At 44.7% G+C, this 24,381-nt stretch overlaps 1 protein-coding gene across 1 annotated transcript; it reads right to left on the reverse strand.

The window, feature by feature from the left end:
- Positions 1–634: 634 nt before the first annotated feature.
- On the reverse strand, positions 635–24,381 carry ACTR10 (actin related protein 10). The gene is made up of 13 exons (XM_028728473.2): positions 24,192–24,381; positions 21,875–21,947; positions 20,777–20,859; positions 19,165–19,273; positions 17,494–17,601; positions 16,157–16,224; positions 15,271–15,350; positions 13,414–13,449; positions 3,835–3,914; positions 3,662–3,735; positions 3,129–3,210; positions 2,545–2,746; positions 635–1,180 (listed from the first exon to the last, which is right to left on the reverse strand). Exons 1-13 carry the CDS (start codon positions 24,266–24,268, stop codon positions 999–1,001), a joined length of 1,254 nt encoding a protein of 417 aa, XP_028584306.2. The 5' UTR covers positions 24,269–24,381; the 3' UTR covers positions 635–998.

A 24,381-nucleotide genomic window follows, 5' to 3' on the forward strand; every position in this document is an offset into this window, starting at 1 on the left:
ATGGTGTAAGCTTTGGGATGCCTGCTTCTTGGGAGAAAAGCAATGATGAACCTAGACAGCATCTTAAAAAGTAGAGACATCACCTTGTCAAAAAAGGTCCGTATAGTTAAAGCTATGGTTTTCCCAGTAGTGATGTATGGAAGTGAGAGCTGGACCATAAAGAAGGCTGATCGCTGAAGAATGGATGCTTTTGAATTCTGGTGCTGGAGGAGACTCTTGAGAGTCCCATGGACTGCAAGAAGATCCAACCTCTCCATTCTGAAGGAAATCAGCCCTGAGTGCTCACTGGAAGGACAGATCCTGAAGCTGAGGCTCCAATACTTTGGCCACCTCATGAGAAGAGAAGACTCCCTGGAAAAGACCCTGATGTTGGGAAAGATGGAGGGCACAAGGAGAAGGGGACGACAGAGGACGAGATGGTGGGACAGTGTTCTCGAAGCTACCAGCATGAATTTGACCAAACTGCGGGAGGCATTGGAAGACAAGAGTGCCTGGCGTGCTCTGGTCCATGGGGTCACGAAGAGTCGGTCACAACTAAACGACTAAACAACAACAACAAAGCTTTGGGAAACAAGAGTCAGCTGCACGAAAGCTTACTCTAGGAGGATGGGTGGAGAAAACACACACGCACAAATACTGATAAATTGCACATTTTAATGAACTACTGTAAAATAAAACGTTACATTGAGTTTGGCCGAGAACACTGGAAGTGTGGTTTCAGGTTCTGACAAGTTTTAGAATGCTTTAAATAACAGCAAAGGTTGAAAGCTCAGGCCCTTGTAATGACTGTACATATAAATAAACATTATCACTGGGGTATCATCTTAAGTTGGGGAAGCGGAAGTGGCTGATAGCTTGTCTACTGCTCCAGAATTGGACCCTGGCTGGCTTGCTTGAATGTGTGCTTCCAGCTCCATCACAGTCCATCCTCAGGAGAAGGGAAGAAGGGAGGGAGGAAGTGCCACAATGCAAACAAGACCCATGTCTCAGCCAGACTCCTACTTCTCTGTGGAAAAGGCCCTTTTCATCAGGGGCGGGGGTGTTTTCCCAACATCAAACATCATTTCCAATGGAGGATTATTGAGGCAGCACCAGTCAGGGATGCGGCCTGTCTGGTTGTAGTATTCTTTCGACACAGAACGACTGCCCAGGATGTCTTGGAGGGCTCCAAAGATTGCTCCTGTAACACGGAACAGAAAGCAGGAATTAGAGACTCTTGGGACAAGAAGCATTTGTTTCATTGGGCTTCATTCGAACTTGGGCAATGCAGCACCTCTGGATCGATCTTCGTATGGACTCAGGGCTGGAGTTGTTGCTGTTGTTGTTGTAGTTGTTATTATTAATTGAATTTATATACCGCCCTAAACCCGGAGGTCTCAGGGGTCTCACATAATAATAATAATAATAATAATAATAATAATAATAATAATAATAATAATAATAATAATAATTTATTATTTATACCCTGCCCATCTAGCTGGGTTTCCCCAGCCACTCTGGGCGGCTTCCAACAGAACACTAAAATACAATAACATATTAAACATTAAAAGCTTCCCTAAACAGGGCTGCCTTCAGATGTCTTTTAAAAGTTTGGTAGTTATTTTTCTCTTTGACATCTGGTGGGAGGGCATTCCACAGGGCGGGTGCCACTACCGAGAAGGCCCTCTGTCTGGTTCCCTGTAACCTGGCTTCTCGTAGCGAGGGAGCCGCCAGAAGGCCCTCGGAGCTGGACCTTAATGTCCGGGCAGAACAATGGGGGTGGAGACACTCCTTCAGGTATACTGGACTGAGGCAGTTAAAGGTCAGCACCAACACTTTGAATTGTGCTCGGAAACGTACACACAACGTAAAAGATCACAATGTATAAAATCAAAGTAAAAACAATAACCCAATTGTTGGGATGCAGCCAACGAAACAGGGGGAATTTGCCAGCCCCCAGCTGGCCCCAGATCACCGACCGGTAAGCTGGGCGGATCTCCAGTCCTTGGATCAGCATGAAACTGCGACCCACAGCTTCAGAAGCCTTCAGAAGCTGGAGCACCCACACTCAGCAGAGTAAATAACACTGCGCAACAGAAGTGGCAGGAGACGGCTGCGTGAGCATATTTACAAGCTGTTTATTCATCGTACATCAGGACGAAAGGAAAAACATGTCTTCTCCCCTTCATTTCCAAGCAATAGCTATACACAAAATGGAAGTTCCCAGCAAGCTGTGCTGGAGTGTAAACAGACATGTGACATACAACAATCCACACATCTGTTCTTAAAGTGGAAAAAGAATATCCTAACACCCATAATGCCCCCCCCCAAAAAAAAACAGAGCCACATTTTAAAAGGGTACAGGATGTTGATCAGCTCAACCAAAGGCCTGGTTAAAAAGGAATGTTTTTGCCTGGCGCCTAAAGGTGTATAATGAAGGCACCAGGCAGACTTCCCTGGGGAGAGCATCCCACAGACAGGGAGCCACTGCAGAGGAGGCCCCGTTCTCGAGTTGTGAGCCCCTCAAAGAATCCCAAAGTTAACTCACAGATGTCTCAGACTTACCTCCTAACCAGGCCACGCAGTTGGGCTTGGCTGGTGGCGTGTGCACTCGGAAGGTCTTGGATGCCAGCGTCTCCTTATACTTGGGCTTCTCCACCAGGTGCCTGATCTCTGCCATTAATCTGTGCAGGAATCCTGGCAACATGGCGGTGCCGCCAATCACCAGCAAGTTCTCAGCCAGCTGCTTCCTGGTGTCTATCGGGCACTGGCAGAGAAAGGAGGGAGAGAAAATGATTCACTCAGGCCACGGGCTCAACAAGGGCTGGTGTGCAGCTTGCAGGTTCACCACAATGTCCCTGTGTGTTTAGCGATATAGTGATCTGGGGGGGGGGGGGGGCAGGGAGGGAAAGTGGGCAGCAGATGGCAGGGAGTGGAGCAGATCAACCAGAGGATTGGCAGACAACATGACTGAAACTGCGTGGCTGCCAGGAGGTTCACTGTAGCTTTGCTAAGGAAGCTTATCTTCTGCTCCTGGACAGAAGGGCCAGCTAGTTTGCAGGGTGAGTGCGCTCTGTATGGTGGGGGTGCGAGATTCATCCCTGGCGGAGTGGGAGGAACCAAGAGAAGAAAATTGCCAACCACGGTACCTCAACCAGTGAATCCAGGATCAAAGTGGCCACCGATTTTTCTTCGTTGTCCTGCTCAAAGAGTATTTCGACGACAGAATCCCTGTTGGAAAGAAGCAAACGGAGGCTTTGAGTAATCCAGACTTAGAACAAGGGATCAGAAGACGCCACCCAACTCCTCCCAGCTGAAAAACCGAAGGGGCAAAATTGACATTAGGACACCCCCACAGGGCAAAGTTTGTTGCTCCTTCTGTTTGGCTATGCGGGATTACAAGGCTGCCGGCTGAGCCGTCAGGGATGACAATGTTTTGGATAGCAGCCGCCACATTTGCACAGCAGGGGGTTGGACTCAATGGCCCTTGTGGTCTATTCCAACTCTATGATTCTATGATTCTAAGTCAAAAGAGAGCGGCGTTTTTCTATCTCTCTCTCGTACTACTAGAACACAGGATAAAACTACCGTATTTTTCACTCCATAAGGCGCACCGGACCATAAGGCACACCTAGTTTTTAGAGGGGGAAATCAAGAGAAAAAAATTTATTTTTTATCTAACCTGATTGCTCCGTTCACGTGCAAAATCTTCTCCCCGTCCAACGGATAGTCCACGTCTGGAGGTGGAGTGGGGCGCTGCAATAGAAGAGAGGCTGTCAGAAGGCGAAAAGCGAAAGAGAAGGCAATCAAGTTCATTCTTATTGAATGGGGAAATCCAGCTCCTTCCTCACATACCTCAGCGCTGCCGTCGAGGTTGAATTTCGCCGCCTGGATTTTCAGCCCCCGCTGGAGGTCGCTCACGAAACAGGTGCGAACTTTGGAGACGAGCAGAAATGGTTTCAGAACTGTTCTCAGCCTAACAGTCTATACCAGTGGCTCTCAACCTGTGGTTCCTCAGTTGTTGGACTACAACTCACAACTCCCATCATCCCTGAGCTCTGGCCTTGCTAGCTAGGGATGATGGGAGTTGTAGTCCAACAACATCTGGGGACCCACAGGTTGAGAACTGCTGGTCTATACAGTCCTTTTAATGGGCGTACGGATGGGAGGTTGCCTGCTCTTAGCATGTCGCTTGAGGACCAGGTGGCCTCACTGTTGCAATGTGCCTTCCATCAGCTTCGGCAGGTGGCCCAGCTGTGCTCATATCTGGAGAGGGATAGCTTAACTTCTGTTGTCTATGCTCTGTATCCTCTAGGCTGGATTACTGCAATGCATTTATATATGGGGCTGCCTCTGAAGATTCTTCAGAAACTTCAGCTAGCACAGAATTCAGCAGTCAGGTTACTCACTGGAGCAGGCCGGTTTGAGCATATTACACTGAGCAGGGTGGAAAAAAACCAATGATTTTATATATATATATATATATATATATATATATATATATATATGCAGGTTTTGGTGTCCTCGGGTATCTTCCCGTGTAAAAGTTGGGGTGTCTAGGCGACGTTTCGACGAGGTCTCACTCGTCATCTTCAGGCAGGTGCTTTCGGCTTCTTGTTACTGGAACAGAGCAGGATCTCAGTGTTTGAGTTCCTATAAATACTGTTGAGGAGGTGTGGCCTCCAATGTTTTGGGCAGAGAGGAAGTTCCTAGGCTAGTGTGCCTTTTCTTCTTTTGTTCCTTAATTGCTTGAGGGATATCTTGAGTGATTTCTTGAGTGATATCCTGAGTACCACTTAGGTGGGTCATTAGGTGTGGATTAGTTGCTAAAGCCTTTGTGTCTTGACCTCTTGAACTTTGTGAAGAGTTTTTCTGAGAAGATGGGTGTACTACATTTAGTTGTGCTCTGGCTTGGCTTCGTGTATAGGGGCGAGCTGTGGTTTTGTGGCCTGTGCCAGCCAGATCTGTGTAGGGATTGCAGGGGGGTGCAGCATCCGGAGGTGCCACCATGGTTTGGCTACTGGATGGTGTCTGTAATTTATCTGTGGAGAGGGTCTGGGTTTGGGTCTGGTGTGGTTGATTGGTGATGGCGTTCTGTGTGCCTCTGGATCTGGTGTCAGTTTTTGTGGGGAGGGCTAATTTCCAGATGTCTGGAAATTACAAATTACGACACCTTTGTAATTTGGCCACACGGGAAGGAAAAACTGGACAGCTTCCTCACACATCTCAACAGCCTACACCCCAAAATACAATTCACTATGGAAATAGAAGCCAACAACCAACTCCCCTTTCTTGACGTCCTAATCTACAAAAAACCTGATGGCTCCCTAGGACACACTATCTACCGGAAAAAAACACACACCAACCGCTACTTACATGCACAATCACACCACCACCCTGCACAAATAAACTCCGTAGCCAAGACTCTCATCTCCAGAACCAAACGCCTGGCTGACAAAGACCACTTGACAACTGAGTTACAGAATCTCTCAAATGTGTTAATTGCCAATGGATACCAGCAAAACAGGGTTACGAAGCTAATCCAAAAAGAAACACCCCCCAAAAACCAAGACACAGAAGAAAACAATGGCATGGCCCTCCTTCCTTATATCAAGGGCACTACAGATAAAATTAGCAAAATCCTCCATAAACACAATATCAAAACAGCCTTTTGCGCCAACCAAAAAATAGCCAATATCCTCAGAAACCCCAAGGATAAAATCCAGTTGGAAAACCAAGGGGTCTATGAAATACCCTGCAAAGTCTGCCCAGCCACGTACATTGGACAAACAAACAGACGAATAAATGCACGTATCGCAGAACACAAGAATGCCGTCAAAAAAGAAGAAAAAACTTCCTCTCTCTTCCAACACATGAAAGAAACAGGACACGAAATTAATTTTGCAGATTCCAAATTGCTCTCTAACATGGAACATCACCACAAGAGAATAATCATGGAAGCCATCGAGATAGAGAAACACCCTCACAACATGAACAAGCGTGACGACACATCCCGCTTGCCAGACATCTGGAAATTAGCCCTCCCCACAAAAACTGACACCAGATCCAGAGGCACACAGAACGCCATCACCAATCAACCACACCAGACCCAAACCCAGACCCTCTCCACAGATAAATTACAGACACCATCCAGTAGCCAAACCATGGTGGCACCTCCGGATGCTGCACCCCCCTGCAATCCCTACACAGATCTGGCTGGCACAGGCCACAAAACCACAGCTCGCCCCTATACACGAAGCCAAGCCAGAGCACAACTAAATGTAGTACACCCATCTTCTCAGAAAAACTCTTCACAAAGTTCAAGAGGTCAAGACACAAAGGCTTTAGCAACTAATCCACACCTAATGACCCACCTAAGTGGTACTCAGGATATCACTCAAGAAATCACTCAAGATATCCCTCAAGCAATTAAGGAACAAAAGAAGAAAAGGCACACTAGCCTAGGAACTTCCTCTCTGCCCAAAACATTGGAGGCCACACCTCCTCAACAGTATTTATAGGAACTCAAACACTGAGATCCTGCTCTGTTCCAGTAACAAGAAGCCGAAAGCACCTGCCTGAAGATGACGAGTGAGACCTCGTCGAAACGTCGCCTAGACACCCCAACTTTTACACGGGAAGATACCCGAGGACACCAAAACCTGCATTCCTGTACCCGTGAAAATCTACGAAAGCAAATATCTCACCTCTACGGGGAGGAAACCTTCCAGCTGACAAGAACCTACGAGAAACTAGAAATCCGAAGAGCCACCATCTTATGTGATCTCTTGTTCCTACGCAACTGCCGAGACAACAACTTAATTCCCACAAGCTTCCAACTTAAATTCCACTCTAAAACCCAAGCTACCGAAAGGATCCTGAAACGAACTGAACTATCCCTAATCAGAAACGAACTACACAAGAAAAGATACCTACTAAACCAAACCAACAAAGATCTGCTCACTCTTCACCTCAAACTCTGTAACAAAATCCACCCTGCACTCTGGGACAAATGCAAACAACTAGCCGTCTGGAGAGCTGAAACGGAGACCTCACATAAGACAGACACACATACCAACAAACTCCACAAACTAGAGAAACGCCAGAAGCCCAGCCACCCTCCACAACAACCCATGAAACAAACAGTACATAACATATCAGACAGGATCCTCACCTCAACTGAAACCAAAGTACTCTCCAAAGGTTTCAACTTTGCAGTCGCCCCGAGACGCATCCCCACGGAAAACATCATATGCGGAGTCGAAGCTAGCCTAACCAAAATCAACCCAGATGAAGCCAATAAAATCAGACTTGAAGTCACCAACATCCTCTGCTCCAGCAAACCACCCAGAAGCAATTTACACAAAGAAGAACAGAAAGCACTCACCAACCTGAGGAAAGACAACAACATAATCATTCTCCCAGCAGACAAAGGTAATGCCACTGTTGTGATGAACACATCGGACTACCAAGCAAAACTATCAAATCTACTCCAAGACCCTACCTACCAACCTATAAAAACAGATCCCACCACCTACCTGGAAAAAACCACCAAATCCAAAATAAAAGCCTCTCCTATCAGTGAAGAAATCCAGCTAAGAATCATCCCCAGAGAAAAATCATCCAGATGCCCCAAACTCTACGGCCTCCCCAAGATACACAAAGAAGGAACACCACTCAGACCAATAGTCAGCTCCATAGGCTCACCTCTACAAAATCTCGCTAAATTTCTTGCCAAGCAACTCCAGCCCTATGCAGAATCCATCTCTTCACACGTTCCAAACTCCTTCCAGTTCATAGAAACAATAAAGAAGCAAAACCTACATCCCAATGACCTACTTGTGAGCTTCGATGTTGTATCTCTCTTCACACAAGTGCCCATTAATGAAGCCTTGACAGCCATTCAAAACAAATACAATCCCCCCGAATACATCTTGGACCTGACCAACCACTGCCTAACCAACACGTACTTCATCCACAATGGACAAAGATACAAACAGATAGAAGGAGCACCTATGGGATCACCCCTCTCACCGGTCATCGCAAACCTGTACATGGAACACTTTGAAACCAATGCTTTAGACAAGTCAGAACACAAACCCAAACTTTGGCTCAGATATGTTGACGACACCTTTGTAATTTGGCCACACGGGAAGGAAAAACCGGACAGCTTCCTCACACATCTCAACAGCCTACACCCCAAAATACAATTCACTATGGAAATAGAAGCCAACAACCAACTCCCCTTTCTTGACGTCCTAATCTACAAAAAACCTGATGGCTCCCTAGGACACACTATCTACCGGAAAAAAACACACACCAACCGCTACTTACATGCACAATCACACCACCACCCTGCACAAATAAACTCCGTAGCCAAGACTCTCATCTCCAGAACCAAACGCCTGGCTGACAAAGACCACTTGACAACTGAGTTACAGAATCTCTCAAATGTGTTAATTGCCAATGGATACCAGCAAAACAGGGTTACGAAGCTAATCCAAAAAGAAACACCCCCCAAAAACCAAGACACAGAAGAAAACAATGGCATGGCCCTCCTTCCTTATATCAAGGGCACTACAGATAAAATTAGCAAAATCCTCCATAAACACAATATCAAAACAGCCTTTTGCGCCAACCAAAAAATAGCCAATATCCTCAGAAACCCCAAGGATAAAATCCAGTTGGAAAACCAAGGGGTCTATGAAATACCCTGCAAAGTCTGCCCAGCCACGTACATTGGACAAACAAACAGACGAATAAATGCACGTATCGCAGAACACAAGAATGCCGTCAAAAAAGAAGAAAAAACTTCCTCTCTCTTCCAACACATGAAAGAAACAGGACACGAAATTAATTTTGCAGATTCCAAATTGCTCTCTAACATGGAACATCACCACAAGAGAATAATCATGGAAGCCATCGAGATAGAGAAACACCCTCACAACATGAACAAGCGTGACGACACATCCCGCTTGCCAGACATCTGGAAATTAGCCCTCCCCACAAAAACTGACACCAGATCCAGAGGCACACAGAACGCCATCACCAATCAACCACACCAGACCCAAACCCAGACCCTCTCCACAGATAAATTACAGACACCATCCAGTAGCCAAACCATGGTGGCACCTCCGGATGCTGCACCCCCCTGCAATCCCTACACAGATCTGGCTGGCACAGGCCACAAAACCACAGCTCGCCCCTATACACGAAGCCAAGCCAGAGCACAACTAAATGTAGTACACCCATCTTCTCAGAAAAACTCTTCACAAAGTTCAAGAGGTCAAGACACAAAGGCTTTAGCAACTAATCCACACCTAATGACCCACCTAAGTGGTACTCAGGATATCACTCAAGAAATCACTCAAGATATCCCTCAAGCAATTAAGGAACAAAAGAAGAAAAGGCACACTAGCCTAGGAACTTCCTCTCTGCCCAAAACATTGGAGGCCACACCTCCTCAACAGTATTTATAGGAACTCAAACACTGAGATCCTGCTCTGTTCCAGTAACAAGAAGCCGAAAGCACCTGCCTGAAGATGACGAGTGAGACCTCGTCGAAACGTCAGCCACCCCAACTAGACACCCCAACTTTTACACGGGAAGATACCCGAGGACACCAAAACCTGCATTCCTGTACCCGTGAAAATCTACGAAAGCAAATATCTCACCTCTACGGGGAGGAAACCTTCCAGCTGACAAGAACCTACGAGAAACTAGAAATCCGAAGAGCCACCATCTTATGTGATCTCTTGTTCCTACGCAACTGCCGAGACAACAACTTAATTCCCACAAGCTTCCAACTTAAATTCCACTCTAAAACCCAAGCTACCGAAAGGATCCTGAAACGAACTGAACTATCCCTAATCAGAAACGAACTACACAAGAAAAGATACCTACTAAACCAAACCAACAAAGATCTGCTCACTCTTCACCTCAAACTCTGTAACAAAATCCACCCTGCACTCTGGGACAAATGCAAACAACTAGCCGTCTGGAGAGCTGAAACGGAGACCTCACATAAGACAGACACACATACCAACAAACTCCACAAACTAGAGAAACGCCAGAAGCCCAGCCACCCTCCACAACAACCCATGAAACAAACAGTACATAACATATCAGACAGGATCCTCACCTCAACTGAAACCAAAGTACTCTCCAAAGGTTTCAACTTTGCAGTCGCCCCGAGACGCATCCCCACGGAAAACATCATATGCGGAGTCGAAGCTAGCCTAACCAAAATCAACCCAGATGAAGCCAATAAAATCAGACTTGAAGTCACCAACATCCTCTGCTCCAGCAAACCACCCAGAAGCAATTTACACAAAGAAGAACAGAAAGCACTCACCAACCTGAGGAAAGACAACAACATAATCATTCTCCCAGCAGACAAAGGTAATGCCACTGTTGTGATGAACACATCGGACTACCAAGCAAAACTATCAAATCTACTCCAAGACCCTACCTACCAACCTATAAAAACAGATCCCACCACCTACCTGGAAAAAACCACCAAATCCAAAATAAAAGCCTCTCCTATCAGTGAAGAAATCCAGCTAAGAATCATCCCCAGAGAAAAATCATCCAGATGCCCCAAACTCTACGGCCTCCCCAAGATACACAAAGAAGGAACACCACTCAGACCAATAGTCAGCTCCATAGGCTCACCTCTACAAAATCTCGCTAAATTTCTCGCCAAGCAACTCCAGCCCTATGCAGAATCCATCTCTTCACACGTTCCAAACTCCTTCCAGTTCATAGAAACAATAAAGAAGCAAAACCTACATCCCAATGACCTACTTGTGAGCTTCGATGTTGTATCTCTCTTCACACAAGTGCCCATTAATGAAGCCTTGACAGCCATTCAAAACAAATACAATCCCCCCGAATACATCTTGGACCTGACCAACCACTGCCTAACCAACACGTACTTCATCCACAATGGACAAAGATACAAACAGATAGAAGGAGCACCTATGGGATCACCCCTCTCACCGGTCATCGCAAACCTGTACATGGAACACTTTGAAACCAATGCTTTAGACAAGTCAGAACACAAACCCAAACTTTGGCTCAGATATGTTGACGACACCTTTGTAATTTGGCCACACGGGAAGGAAAAACTGGACAGCTTCCTCACACATCTCAACAGCCTACACCCCAAAATACAATTCACTATGGAAATAGAAGCCAACAACCAACTCCCCTTTCTTGACGTCCTAATCTACAAAAAACCTGATGGCTCCCTAGGACACACTATCTACCGGAAAAAACCACACACCAACCGCTACTTACATGCACAATCACACCACCACCCTGCACAAATAAACTCCGTAGCCAAGACTCTCATCTCCAGAACCAAACGCCTGGCTGACAAAGACCACTTGACAACTGAGTTACAGAATCTCTCAAATGTGTTAATTGCCAATGGATACCAGCAAAACAGGGTTACGAAGCTAATCCAAAAAGAAACACCCCCCAAAAACCAAGACACAGAAGAAAACAATGGCATGGCCCTCCTTCCTTATATCAAGGGCACTACAGATAAAATTAGCAAAATCCTCCATAAACACAATATCAAAACAGCCTTTTGCGCCAACCAAAAAAATAGCCAATATCCTCAGAAACCCCAAGGATAAAATCCAGTTGGAAAACCAAGGGGTCTATGAAATACCCTGCAAAGTCTGCCCAGCCACGTACATTGGACAAACAAACAGACGAATAAATGCACGTATCGCAGAACACAAGAATGCCGTCAAAAAAGAAGAAAAAACTTCCTCTCTCTTCCAACACATGAAAGAAACAGGACACGAAATTAATTTTGCAGATTCCAAATTGCTCTCTAACATGGAACATCACCACAAGAGAATAATCATGGAAGCCATCGAGATAGAGAAACACCCTCACAACATGAACAAGCGTGACGACACATCCCGCTTGCCAGACATCTGGAAATTAGCCCTCCCCACAAAAACTGACACCAGATCCAGAGGCACACAGAACGCCATCACCAATCAACCACACCAGACCCAAACCCAGACCCTCTCCACAGATAAATTACAGACACCATCCAGTAGCCAAACCATGGTGGCACCTCCGGATGCTGCACCCCCCTGCAATCCCTACACAGATCTGGCTGGCACAGGCCACAAAACCACAGCTCGCCCCTATACACGAAGCCAAGCCAGAGCACAACTAAATGTAGTACACCCATCTTCTCAGAAAAACTCTTCACAAAGTTCAAGAGGTCAAGACACAAAGGCTTTAGCAACTAATCCACACCTAATGACCCACCTAAGTGGTACTCAGGATATCACTCAAGAAATCACTCAAGATATCCCTCAAGCAATTAAGGAACAAAAGAAGAAAAGGCACACTAGCCTAGGAACTTCCTCTCTGCCCAAAACATTGGAGGCCACACCTCCTCAACAGTATTTATAGGAACTCAAACACTGAGATCCTGCTCTGTTCCAGTAACAAGAAGCCGAAAGCACCTGCCTGAAGATGACGAGTGAGACCTCGTCGAAACGTCGCCTAGACACCCCAACTTTTACACGGGAAGATACCCGAGGACACCAAAACCTGCATTCCTGTACCCGTGAAAATCTACGAAAGCATATATATATATATATATATATATATATATATATATATATATATATATATATATAATGGATTTTTTAAAATTTAAATTGGATTTTTTAAAATTTAAATCGGATTTTTAAAATTTAAATTGGATTTTTAAAATTAAATGCTTTTGCAGGGAAAATCATTCTAAAGATAGTTTTCTATTTAAGTTACATTATAGTCCAAAGGCTATTCATCAGGAAATAAGGATTTGTTTTAAGTTTTTTATGTGTGCTAAAACTCAGTTGTTGTTGTTGTTTTAATTGTTTAACCACATCAGTTAACAAACATGGATACATATGCTATAATGTTATTGTTTTAGTTAAATAAATTATTTAAATAGTTATTAAGGAAATGATTACTTTTCTCCTTCGAATAAAGTACAGCAGAAAAGTTGTCCAAATACAGTTAACTTATTAAACCTCACAATAATTTCATAATTATCTGTCAATGCATTTCTAATAGTATAACCAAATCAGTAATTTTTGGTATGACTGTAAATACTACTCTGAAAAATTATTATTCAAAAAATGAAACCTTTATCTCGTTGTAAATATTAAGATTATACCAGCAAGAATGAGGCAATCTATTAAAATCAAGGCAATCCATTTTAGGAATGGTTTGCTCCCTCCACTGAAATGGAAGGTGGAAATTGCCTTGCGAAGTTTACAAATCTGCGCTCCCTTTCCTGGGAATAAGTCCCACTGAACTCAACCTTTCTCCAATCTATTTCATAGCTCCAAAGATGGGGATTTCTGGATGAAAGGAAAGCAAAGATTTGTATGAAGGCAGCCATCTTACCTTTGATGTCTTCTACAATGTCTTCTGGAACAGAACCTAAAATACAGGATTATGATGATGATGATGATGATGATTATACCCCACCCTTTTCCCTTACAGGGACTCAAGGCGGCTTACAGATAAAATAGGTTTTGCTCAAACAGCATCAACAGAACTGTAAGCACCCAAAGACAGAATGCACTTAGAATTTAGTACAAATAAGCGGAAGAATCCTTCAGAATAATCCAATTATTAAAAACACATACAGTGGTGCCTCGCAAGACGAAATTAATTCATTCCATGAGTTTTGCTGTCTTGCGATTTTTTTCGTCTTGCGAAGCACAGTGTCGGGAAAGTTTTGGAAAAGCTTCAAAAATCACCAAAGTCTTTAAAAACCTCAAAAAAGGCTACCACACCGCGTGCTATGAGTTGCTCCTCGAAGTCAAGTCGCAACTGTATTAACGGTGTTAAGAAAAAGGAAACAAACTTGCAAGACGTTTCCGTCTTGTGAAGCAAGCCCATAGGGAAAATCGTCTTGCGAAGCAGCTCAAAAAACAAAAAACCCTTTCGTCTTGCGATTTTTTTGTTGTCTTGCGAGGCATTCGTCTTGCGAGGTACCACTGTATTCTCTGCAGCAACAAGACAACTGCAGTGTGTGCAACTTTGCGCCTCATGCTGCAGACACCTGATAACAGCCCCCCCCCCCAATTATGCAGCAGAGCAGGAAATATTGTTGCTGAATATTGTCCTCAGGCCCAGTTTGAGGCTTCCCAGAGACCGCCATTGTGAGAAAAGGATTAGATGATCCTTTGGTCTGAAATAAGCAAGAGAAAAAGTCCAGAAGGGCTCTTTTATGTTTTCAACCAACATGCTCATGGTTGGAAACCAACAGATTCAGTAATGCATGTGGATCACTGCTTCTTAGGGGCAATAAAAATTCATGAACCATTTCTGACACTCCCTTTTCTAACTTGAAAAGGTTCGCTTTCTACTTTTCTTGTAGTAACAATAATCGGATGGGAGGTGGAAAATGAGCGAGGTCCCAACTAAAGAAGATTGGCAACTTAAGCCGATGGAATATGCACAGATTGCAGACTTAACATATACAGGTGCAACTCGAAAAATTAGAATATTGTGGGAAAGTTAATTTATTTCAGTAATTCAACTTAAAAGGTGAAACTAATATATGAGATAGACTCACGACATGCAAAGCGAGATATGCTTCTACTTCTCAGAGGTCCAATATTGCTCTATTTGCAATCCTTGTTTTGCTGATTTCACTTAATATTCTAATTTCCTGAGATAGTTAATTTGGGGTTTTCATCAGCTGTACGCCATGATCATCACAATTATAACAAATAAAGGCTTGACATATCTCACTTTGCATGTCATGAGTCTATCTCATATATTAGTCTCACCTTTTAAGTTGAATTACTGAAATAAATGAACTTTTCCACGATATTCTAATTTTGGGAGCTTTAGCTGTAGAATAAGAGAACAAGAAGAACACACGTTTAAAGAAGATTGTAAAACGTTTACTGTATATATGGAAAATAATTGTGTACAGATGAAAATGCTGGCAGCATTAAGATTAATTCAACAGTGTAAATAATTTTTGATGGATGTAATAATGGAAAATTGGTATAGTTTTTGTAAAATATGCAGGGATTTAAGATATGCAATCTGAACCACGGAAACAGAAGGGAAGTCATTGATATTTCAAGTATGTAAAATGTTTATCTGAAATTGTAAAACAGAAAATTTAATAAAAACTGTATTTTAAAAAAATTGAATGGGAGGAGAGGGGATTTAGCCCATTCTCCTCTGAACAATTCCAATAAGCAACACCCGCCTCTCATTAATTGTAATAATAGTTACCCATCACCGAGGGAAGGCTCTGTCCTTTGGTGGTTCCTGTATCCACAGTGCTTTGCTCCAGCAGCTGGTACTCCAGTTCTCTAAAGGATTGCAAAAAAGGTGATTTAGCAAAAAATAGCATTCAGGCAACACGATGCATACGCACAACAAGCCATTTCCAACTTTCTGTTCCTAGTATTTATGAGACGGACAGTGGCTCACCGCCAGGCAGTGTTAACTATTCCACAAAGGCCTGCAAGGCAACTGGAGGATGCTCACACATTTCAGATGTCATGCTTGGAGGACTGGTGGAAAATCTTTCTCCTTATGAGCAGCAAAAAAAAAAGCTAATGCTATTCTAGGCTGCATCAACAGAAGTCTAGCGTCCAGATCAAGGGAAGGAATAGTACTGCTCTGTTCTGCCTTGGTCAGACCACACCTGGAATACTGTGTCCAGTTCTGGGCGCCACAATTTAAGAAGGATATTGACAAGCTGGAATGAGTGCAGAGGAGGGCAACCAAAATGCTAAAGGGTCTGGAAACCAAGCCTTATGAAGAACGGAAGGAGGAGTTGGGCAGGAGGAGACTGAGAGGAGATATGAGAGCCATCTACAAATATCTAAAGGGACGTTCACGTGGAAGATGGAGAAAGCTTGTTTTCTCCTGTTCCAGTGGATTCAAATTACAAGAAAGGAGACTAAACATCAGGCAGAGCTTTCTGACAGTAAGAGTTGCTTGGCAGTGGAATGGAAGGTTGTGGACTTTCCTTCTTTGGAGGTTTTTAAGCAGAGGCTGGCTGACTATCTGTCATGGATGCTTTAGTTCAGATTCCTGCATTGCAGGGGGTTGGACTAGATGACCCACAAGGTCCCATCCAACTTTGCGAAAATAATTGCTGTCAACTTACTTGTGAATGGCTTTTCCTCCCAATGGTAGCGCCCCCCAGCAGTTCAGAACTGGAATTCCTTCATAGATCTGCAAGCAGCTAAGGATGTTTCATGAATAGTAAAAACAAAAAAAAATTCCTTCCAGTAGCACCTTAAAGACCAACTAAGTTAGTTCTTGGTATGAGCTTTCGTGTGCATGCACACTTCTTCAGATACACATGAATAGTATTTATGATAAACCAACCAGGAATAGTATTTATGATAAACCAACCATGAATAGTATTTATGATAAACCAACCAGGTACAAGAACCACACTTACGCACCATCTTTCTAACAGCTGCTTCCTTCTCCATTCAGTCAAATGACAAGTCAAATGGGCCAAAGAGGCAAGAAGACAAACTTATATTGTTTGGCTCCAAATACCACAGCCCTGAGCGCTCCAAAAGCTTGAGAAATGTCTTTTGGAGGGCTGGATGCAGTCCTGTGACACACTATCTTTTTGTTTTAGTTACAGGTAGGTAGCCGTGTTGGTCTGCCATAGTCGGAACAAAATAAAAAAATTCCTTCCAGTAGCACCTTAGAGACCAGCTAAGTTTGTTATTGGTATGAGCTTTCGTGGTCTTACAGGAAAAAGCAAGGGGTGAGATGGCCGAGATGGCTTTATCATGTATAATGAGATAAGAATCCAATGTCTCTATTCAGACCAGGTCTCTCCATGGTTTTAAGTTTGGTAATAAGTTGCAATTCAGCAACTTCTCTTCCCAGTCTATTTCTGAAATTCTTTTGTAATAAGACAGCTACTTTGAGATCTTGTATAGAATGTTCTCCTATTTTTAGCCATCTCACCCATTGCTTTTTAATGTAAGCCCAACTGCAGTCGTTAACAGTCGTCAACAGGTTTACCACACCTATCAGCCAATCCCACCACCCTTCTGAGTACTACCCCTCCCCACCCTCTTCCTATATATAAGGGTCTGGTGACTTCTGTTTCAGTGTATCTGAAGAAGTGTGCATGCACACGAAAGCTCATTCCAATAACAAACTTAGTTGGGCTCTAAGGTGCTACCGGAAGGATTTTTTTTATTTTGTTTCAACTATCTTTTTGTATTCACGATATGGAAAGGGGGAGAATGTGAGACAGAAAGGAATGGAATTGTGATGAAAGCATGTTGCAGAAGCAAGTGTGACCTCATAAGGCCAGCATGGGTAAGAATCAAGGGTCTTCCGAAAGTTTGGCAAAGACAGACATGAGACAAGCAGGCCTCCCGTTGAGTAGGTTGACTGTGCGAGTTCGATGCCTTGATTAATGTTTTCCTCCTGAAGTAGTGACACCGGAGGGTAAAAAAAAAAAGATACAGGGAGCACCATGCTTTCTGTATAGCCACAATCCAAGACCATAGCAGAATTGATCCCAAGGGTCAGGAGAGACATCAGGTGGCCTGGGGCAAAGAGCACCGAAGGAACCTGGAAGGAACACAGAGGTGACAAGCTGAACACATTGCAAGAGAATTTAGAAGGTCTGGAAGCATCAAGCACCTGCCTTTCTGAGGCAACTGGCAGCTAAGGTTCAAAAGGATATGGGCTTATAAAACTCTAGAAATTTCTATACAGTGGACGCTCGGGTTGCGAACGTGATCCGTGTGGGAAGCACGTTTGCAACCTACAGTGTTCGTAACCTGCCGCGCCGCGTGTGCGCACGCACGGGTTGCGATTTGGTGCTTCTGCGCATGTGCAAGCACCAAAACCCAAAGTAACCAGTTCTGGTACTTCCGGGTTCGGTGTAGTGCGCAACCCAAAATCATGCAACCCAAAGCGTGTGTAACCTGAGGTATGACTATAGTACCATATTTTACCATCTTGAGCTCTCATGTTCAAATAACCATCATGCAGTGAGACAGGCTACTGCTTTTCCCTTTAGATGTATTTGAAAGAGAGAGCTAAGTCCCATCTGCATGATACATTTAATGCAGCACCACTTTAGACAGCAATGGTTTCCCCCTAAGAATCCTTGGGGCTGTAGTTTTCTATGGGAGATGGGAGTTGTTAGGAGACCCCCATTTCCCGCACAGAGCTACAATTCCTAGAATTCCCTGGGAAGAGTGATTGTTAAATCACTATGGGAATTGCACCCACATAAAACTACATCTCCCAGGATTCTTTGGGGGAAGCCGCCAACATGTTTAAAGTGGTAGGACACTGGGTTGGACATATAGTGCAGATGGGACCTTAAGAGCGTTTGTAGCCTGGGGTGCTTATGACACCAAGTTGGAGAAAGCTGCCCTTGTGATAACAGAGCTGGGCTTTTGGACTGGTGGCGCCAGTGTTGTGGAATGCCCTCCCTGCCGAAATATGAGTGGCCCCCATCGGTATTGGCATTCCGCCGGCTCTTGGAAGACACAGCTGTTTAGACAAGCATTCCCCTGATCTCTTGACCTGAAGATCCTGTTTTAACCACCGTGCTGTTTCAATGGGCTTGCTGCATATTTTAACTATGGATATTCATTTTAATGTTTTGATCGAATTGTGTCTTTTGATTATGTAGATGGTTTTATATTTGTAAATCATCATAATAATTCAGCACTCCTCTGCAGGTGCAAGGGCTCTGATGTATACACAAATCTCCCCGTTGCTCACTAGAGCTTCCTCTTTCCTTTGACTAGCTCTGCGAATACCTGTCTGCCCTGCCTATTCAGCTCAGTATGGAAAACTTTGCGAGTGAGGATGCTCCATAAGGACCACTGGGGCAGATAGATGGTTCTAGGCTGCACCACCCAGCAGGTTCATGTTGGAACTGAGAAGGCAGGTGTCCAGCACCTGGCCATCCTGCTAAACTCCATTTTTAAGGGGACTGCTTTGCAGGTGCTGCCGTGGAACTGAACCGAGATCCAGGCTTTGGCCATTATTCAACTGTTAATACAGCAGCTACTGAAAAGCCCAGGTGAGCTCAACAGCTGCTTTCCCCACCAGCAAGCCAAGAAACCTAGACAAGTAGACAGGCAGCTGCAGCAGACGTCTGGAATGTATTACCTCAAAGTATTTGAACAAAACCCTTGTAAGCGTCTCTCTGAAATGGGAAGGGCACAGTACAGACTCCACAATCACAACACGGCGGTCTCGGGGGTTTACCAGCAAGTGCCTGAAAAGTGAATGGATGAGACCAGAAAGCAGAATCAACAGCTGGCACCTCTTCTTGTAAAATAAATCACCCCCGGTCAAGACTGGTGATTTCCATAGTCACTCAACATATGCTGCAATCCATTGTAAAGCTATATGGGATTCAATCCCTTCGAACACAGTGGGACTCACTTCATTGTAGACAGGACTGCACAGCTAATTAACAAACCAACGGGAGCCAGAAATAATGTTGTATGGATGGGACTGGAATGGAATGGGAGAGTGGGCAGAGTCACATGTTGGAACGATGCCTCTTGGCACAGAAAAATATGAGGAAGGAGACCCTGCCTTCCCTTACTTACAGGCCGGAAAACAGATTATGTTGCTCTTTAAAGTTGCTATGACCTTTCTGAGACAGGACATTTTCCTCATTGTTTATGAAGAGCTTAATTCCAAAAGGTGCTTAAGTCAATTTTGACAAAAAACCCAATTTTGACCTGTAGATGTTGCCGTGAGTCCTACCAATACAAAGTAAAAAATCTTGTATAAATTTAGGGCCCATGTCATTATTAGCAAGCCTTGACAATCGTGTTTGCATTTAAAAAAGGCCCTAACCAGAAATAATTTTCTTCCAAATGGAATGCTGGTCAAAACTGACTCAAGCCCCTTTTGGAATTAAGCTCTTCATAAGGCATGGGCGGAGAAACTTTGGCTTGTGGGCCGAATAAGACCCAGCACTGGTCCCAATATGGCTTGCGAGGCAGTCGCCCCTACCCAAATCATGCCCACCTGCCCCACACCTTATATCATATGCAGCAATGCACAGATTTTGCCACGAAGGAACAATCAGGACTTCCAAATGAACTCCTGAAAGCTAGTTTACTAGCAGGACTTGCTGACTGATCGACTCTTGACAGTGAGCCAGATTTAGATTAGCTGCACTATGGAGTTTCTAGTAGGAAACTCCCTAGTGCTGTCGAGGTGGTTTGCTGCCTGGGTTTGCTGCCTGCAGGAGTCTGTTATTTTGTCTTCAGACACATTTTGGGTTCAAGTTGCATTGCAGATGGACATTTTTCTTCTAGAAACACTGTCGTTGTGATGTCAGGTGACTTGACAGGTGACTGGCTTGCAGGGGACGGGTGGGTCCAATATTATCCAGTTTCCAATTCCTGATACAAGGTTCCAGCCCATTCTGGCTTAGTTTAACGTACAAGCCAAAGCACAGAATTCCTGTGTCTTAGGCTACGTATGATTCAAAGAGTCCTGAAGGTCAGAATGGTCTTTGAGGTGCCTCTTACCTGTTTTACACAGACAATCTGAGCTCAACACTAAGAGCAGCCACCTCCCAATTCTGGGAGCCTCTTCACAGATGCAACACCAAATTATGTACAATTCAAATGCGGATGTAGACTTTATAATGCTTGATACAACCATTATGGTACTGTATTGCAACAGGATACCTAAGCAATCCATTTCCTAGTCAATCACTTGTTAGAGGAAAAGTCATTACAGCGGCATATCCTACCTGAAGTATAGCATGTGGATGAACTCCTTCAGGTACGAATATAACTCCTCTGTATTGATGTTGTATTGAACAACTTTGACAGGCTGTGAAAGAAGTCCATTTGAAACAGTTTTAACATCGTCATCACACATACTGAATTAGCTTCAAAAATAACAACAGGTTTCTTTCTCGATAGTTGTAATCTAGTGGGAACCTAGTGAACTTTTTCCTGTGCAAGACCCCTATGCAAGCAGCCCAATACTGGTCTAGCTAACAAAGTGCCTCCTCCTCAGTCTCTCTCTCATCTCCTAGTCCAGTCCGCCTTGCTTAGGGTAAGATGCCATCCAATGTCACTACTGCCACCCGACAACTGGTGTTTAGCTAGGAGGATTATTCGCAAGACCCCAGAGAGCTTAAGCACATCCTTCAACCCCTTGTATTTATGGCTACAGCAGTTTAAGAGCACATGACGTCATCCTATCCTATGAGGAGGTCTCAGCAACTTACACAGAAATGCAGCATCACTTGTCCCAGTAATTATACAGATATTGATAGAGAAGGTATTACATCAGTCATCCTATCCTATGAGGAGGTCTCAGCAACTTACACAGAAATGCAGCATCACTTGTCCCAGTAATTATACAGATATTGATAGAGAAGGTATTACATCAGTCATCCTATCCTATGAGGAGGTCTCAGCAACTTACACAGAAATGCAGCATCACTTGTCCCAGTAATTATACAGATATTGATAGAGAAGGTATTACATCAGATAAATCTGTCGAACACAGGACTTATTTCAACTTATTTCAAAAATAAGGCCCAGCCATTTTTTATGTTTTATTTATTGTAGATGGATGATGGCGGGATGTTTTCGTTAATGAACTCAAGCAACCAAAACAACTAAATCTTGCTTCCCTGTCTTTCCTCCATTTCGTTCCCAGCGTTGAACTTCAGATTATAATCTTCTCAGGACACAATAACAATAATACTAAAGAAAAATTAATGTTAGCGTTATAGAAGTTGCCACAGATAAAATACCTTAAATGGATTTGCATTCAATAAGCTTTTAATATACAGCAAAAGTCAGCCGTTTAAACAAAAAAAAGGGGGGCCTACCTTTGAAATTCCAGGTTTCTTTATTTCGCTAGGGATAACACATCTTGGCCCTGTTTCGCCTGCAAAGCCACACCTGGAATTTTAAGATTGAATAGTAAATGTGTGTATTTCTATAAATATACCAACCCATTCCAAAGAACTTTGTCTGGATTGGCAAGAGAAGAAAATGCTTTTAGCCAGCAACCCACAGTGTCTTTGGTAAAGGCAGCAGAACTCGTTTTTTTTTTAATTTTGGAGAAAAGGCGAGTGAGAGGCAGCGTGATAGAAGTTTGTAAAATCACATTATGGCGTTTTGGAGAGCGAGCATGCGAACATACATACATGCATCAATTTATTTGTTGCTGTTTTTTAATAATAATAATTGAATTTATATACCGCCCTATACCTGGAGGTTTCAGAGCGGTTCACAGAATAGAATCAAAATATAAAACCACAAAATACATATCATCTCAGGGTGATACTACTACTACTGCTAATAATAATAACAACAGGTACAGTGGTACCTCGCAAGACGAACGCCTCGCAAGACGGAAAACCCGCTAGACGAAAGGGTTTTCCGTTTTGGAGGCGCTTTGCAAAACGAATTTCCCTATGGGCTTGCTTCGCAAGACGAAAGCCCATAGGGAAATCTCCGGGGACCTCTTTTAAATGCTGGCGGTGGGGAGCAAAGCCTTTCCCCCCCCCCTCCGGCCTTCAGAAGAGGTCCAGGAAGGCTGGCGGGGGCCGAAAGGCTTTGCTCCCCACCGCCAGCATTTTAAAAGCAGTCCGGGATAGCAGGGAAGCGCTTCCCGCTATCCTGGACGGCTTTTGAAGGCAGGAGAGGTCCGCGAAGCCTGGGCGCGCTGATCTCAGCGCGCGCAGGCTTCGGCATGCCGGCAACTCTCCACAAGCAGCGGCAGCGCTGCCGCTGCTTGCGGAGAGGTCCGCGAAGCCTTGGCCGGACAGCTTTTGAAGGCAGGCGGGGGGGAGCAAAGACTTTCGCCCCCGCCAGCCTTCAGAAGAGGTCCTGGACCTCTTCTGAAGGAGGGTGGGGGGCAAATGTCTTTGTCCCCCCTGCCTGCCTTCCCGGGAGAGCGGAGAAACGCCGCGTGTTTCTCCGCTCTCCCGGGAGGGCTTTTAAAGGCAGGCAGGGGGGACAAAGACTTTCGCCCCCCGCCAGCCTTCAGAAGACCTCTTCTGAAGGCTGGCGGGGGGCAAAAGTCTTTGTCCCCCCTGCCTGCCTTCCCAGGGGCTTTTAAATCGCCCCGGACAGCGGAGAAGTCCTCCGCTGTCCTGGGGCGATTTTAAAATGCCGCCCGCCAGCATTTTAAGATCGCCCCGGACAGCGGAAAAGCCCTCCGCTGTCCCGGGGTTTTTTAAAATGCTGGGGGTGGGAAGAAAAGCCCTTGTCCCCCCCCCCCAGCCTTCAGAAGAGGTCGGGGGACAGACTGTCCCCGGACCTGGTCTGAAGTCGATTTCCCTAGGAACGCATTAATTGATTTTCAATGCATTCCTATGGGAAACCGTGCATCGCAAGACGAAAAACTCGCAAGAAGAAAAAACTTGCGGAACGAATTAATTTCGTCTTGCGAGGCACCACTGTATTAATATACCACCTTATACCCGGAGGTCTCAGGGCGGTTCACAGAATAAAATCAAAATATAAAACCACAAAATACATAATCCAAATAAAAGCAACAGCCCAATAACCCCCCTCCTTTACTTAGTGCCCTTTTTGATTCATTTGAATGAAAAGCGGCCTAGAAATAAACCAAAACCAAACCAAAACCAAATTTCCAGGTCTGCGACATCCCTCCTGGGAGTAAATAGGAGCGAAAGGCAAAAATATGACATCATCTTGCAAAAGGAGAGACGTCAACACATCACGTAGTTTTGTGTTTATATCTTGTATTTTTATGCTGTGATCTGCCCTGAGATCTATGGATCAAGGGCGGTATAAAATATTATTATTATTATTATTACAGTGATACCTTGGGTTAAGTATTTAATTCATTCCGGAGGTCCGTTCTTAACCTGAAACTGTTCTTAACCTGAAGCACCACTTTAGCTAATGGGGCCTCCCACTGCCGCCGTGCGATTTCTGTTCTCATCCTGAAGCAAAGTTCTTAACCCGAGGTACTATTTCTGGGTTAGCGGAGTCTGTAACCTGAAGCGTCTGTAATCCGAGGTACCACTGTGTTGTTATTATTATTAACGGGAGGGGGCGGAGAGGGCAATAACAACAACAACAAATAAGCGAGAGGGGGGCGGGGAGGGTCGGCGACGCCCAGAGGAAGAAGGAGGCGGGGGGGGGAATAAATCGAGGGACGCCTCTCACTTGGTGAAGGCCGCGCCCAGGTCGATCACCACCGCGGTCTTCTCGCCGCCGCTCCCGAGGCCCTCGTAAAGCGGCATCGCGGCGGCTGCTCTCGGGACGACGACGAGGAGGAAGAAGAGGAGGCAAAACCCCAATAAATGCCAGTTTGGGAAAAGGGGAGGGGGCTTTCTTCACCGGGTGGCGCGCTGAG

The sequence above is a fragment of the Podarcis muralis genome, chromosome 1, assembly GCF_964188315.1.
Source record: "Podarcis muralis chromosome 1, rPodMur119.hap1.1, whole genome shotgun sequence".
NCBI classification, from domain to species: domain Eukaryota; kingdom Metazoa; phylum Chordata; class Lepidosauria; order Squamata; family Lacertidae; genus Podarcis; species Podarcis muralis.

Coding starts and splice junctions, on each gene's coding strand:
- ACTR10 (XM_028728473.2), bottom strand. CDS start 24,268: ATGCCGCTTTACGAGGGCCTCGGGAGCGGCGGCGAGAAGACCGCGGTG. Junction 20,860..21,874: donor AGAAACCTGGAATTTCAAAG/GTAGGCCCCCCT, acceptor CTTCTTTCACAG/CCTGTCAAAGTTGTTCAATA. Junction 15,351..16,156: donor GGAGGAAAAGCCATTCACAA/GTAAGTTGACAG, acceptor GCAATCCTTTAG/AGAACTGGAGTACCAGCTGC.